Here is a 9126-nt window from a genome sequence, read left to right as displayed (position 1 = left end):
GAAAACAGTACACAAAAATATATCACTTGGCTTCCTTATATAGATGTAGTAAACGCTACTGTTATTGCCTTTGTTGCTATATTTACCATTCTTTTGCCAGCAAAAACTTTGATTGAACTGTGAAAGATATCAAAACACACAAATACAAAATCCACAAAGGTTATAGTTGTATAACAAAAGAAAAGTGACCCCAATATATAAAATGCATCACGGTCTCTGCAACAATACCGCCACACCCCTTGCACCTCATCGTGACCATAGTCAGCTTTTGTTTTCTCTTTTTTTTTTTGTTGTTGTAAATTTATATTTTATGTGCATCGTTTTGTCTTATGTTTTATTGTCAATTCAAATAATCTTTGGTTGGCCAAGCTTAGGAGACTGAGGGGAATCAGATGAGCTCCTACCCAATTCACATAAAAAAACAAACATATGAGCAACAGCCGGGGATACAGGCTGTTATTGTCAGAGAGGGTCTGGAGGCATTGTCTTCAGCCCTTTAAGGTGTGACATCACAAATATGCGATAAGAATGTTCTGAGCGGAACATTCTAATGCTGATGTAACAATCGCTACTGGCAACTGAATGCAGCAGAGTTCTAGAACACTGACTTAGAATGTTGGAAAGACATTCCAAAATGCTAACTCTTCAAAGAGTTAATGGTAGGGGCTGCATTCTGCTTACGGTGGGTTTTGAACTAATTGAAGACAATAAAAAAACTGAAGGGGTGAGCTGCCCGGCTGCGGCCCAACTTTCCACTAGTTTCCTGCACATGTCTTTTTTTCACGCATTTCCCCCTCTTCTCTCTCGATTTGTAATGCCTGATCATATTCATCAGCGCTGCGAGCCGCGACAGGCGCTTATCGTGGAGACGAAGCGCGCTCTGTCGGCCTCTTCTTCCTATCCCGCTGCAGTCGGGCTCACGAAGACAGGAGAAGGCACTGTGCGTGCAGCTGAACAGGCAGGCGCCCGGTCGACCAGCAGGGGTCACCAGTGAGTGCTGAGGCCCTGCCGCCCCAGCCAGCCGAAACACTCCCCTCCTGGAGCGACGCCTGAGTCCCCCCCTGTAAGGCCGCCCGTCACAGCCCGCCGCTGCTGTGCTCCACAGGCCCACAATGCACTCTGCCACTGCTGGCGAGTGGAGACCTGACTCTCCAGGACTGGCCCCAGGGACCGCGGAGCAGAGCAGGACCTTCAGGCCACCGGCCCCAGAGACCCTGGAGCAGAGCAGGACCTTCAGGTCACCGGCCCCAGAGACCCTGGAGCAGGGCACGACCTTCAGGCCACCGGCCCCAGAGACCCTGGAGCAGAGCAGGACCTTCAGGCCACCGGCCCCAGAGACCCTGGAGCAGGGCACGACCTTCAGGCCACCGGCCCCAGAGACCCTGGAGCGGAGCGCGACCTTCAGGCCACCGGCCCCAGAGACCCTGGAGCGGAGCGCGACCTTCAGGCCACCGCCCCCAGAGACCCTGGAGCAGAGCGGGACCTTCAGGCCACCGGCCCCAGAGACCCTGGAGCAGGGCACGACCTTCAGGCCACCGGCCCCAGAGACCCTGGAGCAGAGCAGGACCTTCAGGCCACCGGCCCCAGAGACCCTGGAGCAGAGCGGGACCTACAGGCCACCGGCCCCAGAGACCCTGGAGCAGAGCGGGACCTTGGGGCCACCAGCTTCCTCGAGTCATTCCAGCAGGGCACAGCAGCTCTGGTCACGGATTTTCTTCCAACCAAAAACATTTGGTTTAATTTTTGAAGCGGCGTTCAGATCGGTCCTACATCGGACACGTATGAATTCTGGCGCCCAGGGCTTCAGAGGAAATGTATGATCCAATGAACGATTGGGCTAACAAAACTATAAAGAGCCGAAACAGCCAGGGAACCCACAAGCAGGCCCTCTTTGTGCAGCCCTGCGCTGGTACCAAACAGACAGCACCTCCACACCAGGAGATTTTATACCTTCTGAACGACTGAAGAGTCTTAATACTACTGCAATGTTCAGTACAAACTGTCCCTTGCACTGTAGGCTGCATGTTTTTGTTGAGGACAAAGTCGATCGAGCACAGGAAATACTGCCGTCTTTAACCAGAGTGGGAAACGGGCCTGGTTCTGTACCGCTGTCCATCAAACTCCCTCGGGTCCTTTGGCCCCGCCCCCTACCTGCAGCGTCTGCGGCCGTTCAGGACGGGGGCCGCAAACGGCACCCCCCCCAGGGAAAGGCACTTAATGGGGAGCGGGGAACGGGGAACGAGGAACCCCCTCCTTGGCTGTAGAACATACCCTTTTGCTTATAGCTCGGGATTTCAAACATTCAAAGTCCAGCGTAGCTCTATCTAAAATAAAAACACTGTGCTGTTCAGTATGTTTCCGTCAGGATTACGCCCTTGGGTTATGTAAGAGAGTAAAAAATTCTGGTTCTGGTTCTGCAGCTTTTGGGCTCACAGCCCGCTCCTCACCAAATCCTTTGTGGTTCTTTTGTTAGGCTGTGAGCCGTTTGAAAGTCCAGTAGCCCTTCAGACACACAGTACATGTAACTCACCAAGCAGCTACTCTCTTCTCAGTCAGTATCACCATATACACAGCATATATAAGCCTTGGCCTTATTTACATCTAATGTAAACTTTCAGTACCACTGTTGCCATGGTGCGTTCGTTCTGCAGGTAACAGGTGTATCCCAGAAATCCAAGCAGGGAAAACTGTTCTGTTGGGGGAATGCTACTGACAAACACTGTCTGACCCCCCCCCCCCCCCCCCAGTGTAAGAAAATGTTCCAGAGGCACCCTTTGGTTTGGCTGAGAAGGCATCAGGTTTTTAAAACTCCTGTCTGTCTGTCAGTCTGTCTGTCTGTCCTGATTGGATGAGACAGAAGGGGGCGGGGGTTGCTGGTGTCACTCGTGATGGGAGAGTGAGGATTCATTCATACAATAATGAATGGAGCCACAATGACCAGTCAATCACGAGGGTGAACCAATCAAAAGCTTGTCTTCTCCATGATAGAAACACAATGACGGGTGATAGCATATGGAACTCCGTCCATATCTGGCTTCATAAAAAAACCTATCTGCTAATAGACAGTCCTCTTCTAGGAGAGCGTGTTGAGATACTTGTTTTCTCCTGCCAGGGAAGTGAGCATGGAGGTCATATCTCCGACAGCCATGTTGGAGAGACCCCCCGGGGGGAGGGAGAGGGAGGTCTGGGGTGTGGTGAGGCGGGAGGAGGTCTGGGAGGAGGAGGGGTGCTGTGGGCCCCCCTGCAGGGGCCCGAAGGGGGAGGAGTCCTCGGGGTCGTCCACGATGGCGGCAAAGTCGATCTGAGCGCTGTCCAGGTCCAGGTTGTCCAGAGCATTGGCAATGGGGGTGGGGTCAGGTGGGTAGGCCAGCGAGGCCGACTTGCCCTCCAGCACCCCCATGTGGTTGAGGCAGGGACCGGTCCCCTGGTGGTGGAGCTGCTTGTCCAGGTCCGGGTGCATGTGGATCTGGCCTGAGTAGAACATGGCGGCATTGGGGTCCGGCATGGCGTCCGGGTGTGGCTGCAGCGGCTGCTGTGGGACGGGGGGCAGGCGCACGCCTCTGCGGGGGCTGGTGGAGGAGTGGCTCGGGCTGACGTGGGGGGGGCTGGACAGGTACCCCCCGCCCTGCTGCTGGGACAGGCTGTTCTGGCGGCTTGGGGGCTTTCGGCCCTGCGGGGGTCTGGGGACCACCATGTCCAGGTCGTAGCAGGACCCTGGCAGGCCCATGAGCTGGTCTTTGGGCTGCCCCGCAGGCGGGCTCATGAGGTTTTGGGCGGGGTAGCCCTGGTAGCCATTCCCCCCGCTGTAGAGATTCTGGGATGGGTGGTGCTGGTGGTGATGCTGCTGGTGGTGCTGGTGGTGATGGGGGCTGTCCTCTTGCTGTTGCTGCATGGCGGAACCCTGCCTGCTCATCTCCTGGCCCTGAGCCCCACCCACCTTCCCGCCCATGCCCCCGTCGAGCGGTCCCCTCTGCTGCTGCTCCCACAGGAGGGCCTGCTGGGACTGCACGTAGTTGCGCACCATCATCTCCTTCACCTGCATCATGGGTGTGTGGGACCTGCGCCCATCACAGCCCTGGAACAAGCTCTGCTGCTGGGGCTCCATCTGACCCTGGCCCTGGCCCTGGAAGGAGCTGTGTTGCTGGGCCTCCATCTGACCCTGGCCCTGGAACAAGCTGTGCTGTTGGGCCTCCATCCGACCCTGGCCCTGGCCCTGGAAGGAGCTGTGCTGTTGGGTCTCCATCCGACCCTGGCCCTGGAAGGAGCTGTGCTGCTGGGCCTCCATCCGGCCCTGGCCCTGGAAGGAGCTGTGCTGCTGGGCCTCCATCCGACCCTGGCCCTGGAAGTCACAGCTGGAGTTGGCGGGGCGGGGCATGGGTTGCTGGCCGTATCCAGGCAGAGTCAGGTGCTGCTTCATGTTCTGGCACTGGTTGGGAGCCCCCAGGGCTGGGTGGTACTGCTGCTCTGGCTTTATGACCAGCTTCTGGGGGTTCCCTGGGAACAGGCCCTGCTGGCTCGGGTAATGCACCCCGTCCTGTGGCCCCGTGGCCATGGGCTGCATCTGGACGTGTCCTCCCCAGGGCCCCAGCCCCACCCCAGCCTCCCCGGCCACTTGCCCGAGGGTCGAGGGGTACTGGGGGCCGGAGGGGCTGAGCTGACAGGCGCTCATGCCGTATTCGGCCTGCTGGAGCAGGCTGGTGCCCGACGACATGCCCTCTTCCGCCCCTATGTCCCCGCCGAAGTAGGCCTGCTCGGGGTAGCCCAGCCGGTCGTGGGCCGGGGAGAGCTGGGAGGGCGCCCCCTGGTGGTGGGCAGGGTGGGTGTGTTGGTTCTGGAACCTGCCGTACCCCCTGTGACCGCCGGGTGGCGCCATCATGAGGCTGTCCCCCCCGCCAGGCTCCGCCCCAGCGGCCTCCATCGCCACGTTCTCGGTGATGCTGGGAGGGCGTGGCGGGTAGGCGTGGCGGCCCGCGGCCAGGACGGAGTCAGAACCGCAGTGCGCCAGCGCGTTCCGCCGCCCTCCCCCCGCCTGCAGCGCCACGTTCCCCAGGCTCCCGAAGCGCTGCACCCTGGGAAGCGGCTGAGGCTCCGCCCCTGAGCGCGCCGCGGGGTCGCTGGCCCGCCGGACTCCGTTCCCGGGCGCCTGGTGGGGGTACAGGACCCCTGTCCCGTACTCGGTGTTGGCGCTGTGGCGGCGGGCTGAGCCGCCCTGGAGCTGGAACGGGGGGGGCAGCGGCTGGTACTCGCTGGGGAACCCCCCTCCCATCCGCCGGGGAGTCCCCTGGGACTCCATGTTGGGCAGGGGTGTGGGAGGGGGCCCCCCGGTGGCGGCCGCGTATTTGGCCTTCAGGCTGTACTGCTGGGCCGGTGTCAGGCTGGGGAGGCCCGGCAGGCGGCCGCTCTCTGGGGAGAGGGGGTGTCCCGCGGGATCCTGGCCTGGAATGTTCTGGGGGTGGCCCCCCACTCCCCCAACTTGGGACACCTCGCTGGAACGGCGGCTGGACAGGTAGGAGGAGACCATGGAGGACCGGCGGCTCACAGTGTAGGCGGAGCTGAGGCTGCTGGTGCTGCTGCCCCGCCGGTCGTTGGGGCCGGAGCAGGCCACGCCCCCCGAGCCGCCCCCCAGCTCCAGATTGGACAGCTCCAGCACACGGCGGTTGGACAGCACAGGGGAGGGCGCGCACATGCCCAGTACATCTCCTGGAGCTGCAGACACAGAGAGACAGAGAGAGTGAGAGACAGAGCCACCCTCAGAGGCAGCTCCTCATAAAACTAACACAGGGACCTAAATACAACATCTAAACTCCGCACTATGGACGTATATCCCAGGGGGACGGAGGGATAGGTGCCCCCAACTTTGGGACCATAAAATGGTCACCCCCAGTTTTATCATGTTGTATTGTGTGGTACTATTAGTGTCACCCCACACACACACAAAAAAAAAACCTAGAGAAAAATTCCTGTTTGTTGTCCCGTTCAAAAATTAAATGAGATCTACATCCTTGCTAAATACCACCAATACCCTTTGGAACCCTTTGGAATTACCTGGATTTCCGGCATTAATCGCCTCTTAAATGTGGTCTGGTCTTCATCTTAGTCATAATAATAGACTAACACACTCTGCTTAAACTAATAATAAACAAATAATTATATTTCTTCTCATCAATACTGAATGCATCATTTAAACATTCACATTCTAGGTTGGAATAACCATGTGGACCTCTAGGCTAATGATTTCTCCAAAAGCTAACTGGAGTCAAGTGTTCAAATCAATCAGATGTGATTGGAGGTATGGGTTGGAGGTGCCTTGCCCTATAAAAAGGCATACAAAGTTTGGTTGCCGGCGGAGTCTACTCTTCTCAAGGAACATCTATTCATGTGAATCATGCACTGATCAAAACAATTTTTTGAGGACCTAAGAAGAATAATTGCAGAGATGCATAAAGCTGGAAAAGGCAAAAAAAAGAAAGAAATTCTGTACTGTTGCTACTCTCCCTAAAAGTAGGCATCCTGAAAGATCATGGCTAGAGTACACAGTGCAATGCTGAAGGAGGTCAAAAAGAACCCTAGGGTAACCATAAAGGACCTGTAGAAATCTCCTGAACTTGCTAAAGTCTCTGTTCATGTGTACACCATAAGACAAAGACTCAACAAGAATGGTATTCATGGGAGGACACTGCGGAGAAAACCACTGCTCTCCAAAAATCATTGCTGCACGTCTCAACTTTGTTCCATAACTCTTCTGGGACAATGCTCTATGGACAGATGATACAAAAGTTTTACTTTTTTGGCAAAAATGCACAACACTATCCCAACTGTGAAGCATGGTGGAGGGAGCATCGTGATTTGGGGCTGCTTTGCTGCCTCAGGGCCTGAACAGCTTGCAATCATTGAGGGAATAAAGATCCTTGCAGATAGGTCATACCAGGTCATCTGGATGGGGTCAGTCTCTGCACCTCACCCCCTTGTTACAGGAGTAAGGTGCAGCGACAGACCCCATCCAGATGACCTGGTAGGACCTATCTGCAAGGATCTGTACTGGGTTCTCTGCTGTTCTCTATATACACTAAATCTATTGGTACAGTCATTAATTCACATAGCTTCTCCTATCACTGTTATGCAGATGATACACAACTCTTCTTCTCTTTCCCCCCCTCTGCCTTACAGGTTAATGATAAAATATCTTCCTGCCTGGCTGACATGTCAACCTGGATGGGCAGCCACCACTTGAAGCTCAACCTCAACAAAACTGAGCTTCTGTTCTTCCCATACAAGACCTCCCTACTTCGTGAGCTCTCAATCACAGTTGTTGGCACCACAGTGACTGACTCTCACTCTGCAGAGCCTGGGGTGGTCCTGGATGACTGGCTGGAACTCAAGAAGCACATCAAGGCAACATCATGGTCCTGCAGATTTCTCCTGTACAACATCAGGAGGATTCGACCATACCTGACCACATACTCCACCCAGCTACTTGTTTGTCTTGATTACTGCAACTCCCTCCTTGCAAGCCTGCCAGCTTGTGCCATATAGTCACTACAAATAATTCAGAATGCTGCAGTCTGACTTGTCTTCAACCTTCCTAAATTCACTCCTCTGCTGAGGTTACTCCACTGGCTACCAGTCACTGCCAGGATCAGGTTCAAAGTCCTGACCCTTGCAGCTAACAGTACAGCCCCTGCCTACTTACAGGACATGATTCAACCCTACACGCCAGCTCAACCACTCCGCTCTGCTGCACCAGGGTGACTTGCACTACCTCCCATCCGGGTGAATGGTTGTCGCTCGTCCCAACCACGGAGCTTTTCCACCCTAGCTTCCCAGTGGTGGAACGAACTCCCTGTTCCTCTACAAACCACTCGGTCATTGACCAACTTCCGCCATGGTCTGAAGATGCATCTCTGCTGACTATACCTGGACTAACTATCACCACTCTGCGGGGCACTCCCAAACGAGGATCACTCTTCTAACTTATATCCTTCCACTTTGTTCCTGTAGCACTTTCATGTTACACATGTACCTCAGTCCAGCACTAATATTTCACTTGTATCGTTATCTTGATGTTATAGCTTGCTGTCATGCCTCCTAGATTGACTTAACATTACTCTCTGTCCTAGCCTATGCTTACTGTGTGAACTGGACTTAACGTGTTCATGGCTATGAACAACTGTCCCTTATTGGACCTGTGTTTGTAGTTATTCCAATGACCTTTGGTTTGGACTTCTTGGTTTGTACCTCTCTTTGGATAAAAGAATCTGCCGAATAAATGTAATGTACTGTAATGAAATATCAAGGAACTGAAGCAGATTAGTAAGGACGAAGGATCTAAAATTCCCCCTAAACATTGTACAAGTTGAATCAGCAGCTAGAGAGGTCCTACCAGTTACTAGATACAAGGGTTTTTCCAGCCTGGACTTTTCCAGCCTGGACTGTGAATGTTTACACAAAGTCTTATCAGTTTAAGCAGAATGTGTTTGTCTATTAATGTGACTTCGATGATCAGACCTAATTTAATGCAGAAATCCAGGTAATTCCAAAGGGACACAAACTTTTTCTTGCAACTGTATGTGAAATTATATTGGTCAGAATAACAGCCAATGGAACAACACCAATGGTGATTGGTTCCCTGTGGGTATCAGCCAAGAAGTAGCCAAGAAGTATCCACCAATCACCTGTGGTGTCATACTACTGGTTGGTAGCATTGTACTCCATGGATGATGGAGCTCCTCAATGTTCTTTACAAATAAGGTGAAGTTGGGACTGTCCTATCTCTTTTTCTCTCTTTATCTCTGTTTCGAACCCGATCCCCTCTGTCCCCCCTGTCTGCTGGGTTAAAGCGGCGGGGTACCTGTTAGCGCTGGCAGTTTGCTGTTGCCCATGGCGACGGGGCGACCGGGCGGCGTGGGCCGGCGGACCTGCTTCAGCTTGTCGATCTTGAGGTTCTCCAGCCTCTTCAGGGCCTGAGCAGACACGCCCAATGCCAGAGCCCCGCCCTCGCCCCCGCCCGCCCCACCCCCGTCCTCCAGCGCCGTCAGATCCTCCAGGCTGCCCGCCGCATTGGCGTTCATCTCCACCCCACTGTCGTTGTTGTTAGCGCTCCCCAGTGGCGAGCGTTCGCTACTGCAG

At 54.7% G+C, this 9126-nt stretch overlaps 1 protein-coding gene across 7 annotated transcripts in view; it reads right to left on the bottom strand.

Annotated features, from left to right (window-relative positions):
• Window positions 1-278: 278 nt before the first annotated feature.
• The window catches only part of gli1 (GLI family zinc finger 1), an 84362-nt gene continuing 75514 nt past the window's right edge, over window positions 279-9126 (bottom strand). For all 7 annotated transcript variants that reach the window (XM_035389620.1, XM_035389623.1, XM_035389622.1 and 4 more), the window contains 2 exons: window positions 8849-9126; window positions 279-5706 (listed from right to left, as the gene is read on the bottom strand). The exon at window positions 8849-9126 is cut by the window's right edge and continues 32 nt beyond it. In XM_035389620.1, the coding sequence (XP_035245511.1) occupies window positions 3074-5706; window positions 8849-9126 (2911 nt within the window). In that variant the 3' untranslated portion in view covers window positions 279-3073. The remainder of the gene's footprint in view (window positions 5707-8848) is intronic.

The sequence above is a fragment of the Anguilla anguilla genome, chromosome 13, assembly GCF_013347855.1.
Source record: "Anguilla anguilla isolate fAngAng1 chromosome 13, fAngAng1.pri, whole genome shotgun sequence".
Classification (NCBI taxonomy): domain Eukaryota; kingdom Metazoa; phylum Chordata; class Actinopteri; order Anguilliformes; family Anguillidae; genus Anguilla; species Anguilla anguilla.
This window is presented reverse-complemented; position numbering and strand designations above follow the sequence as displayed.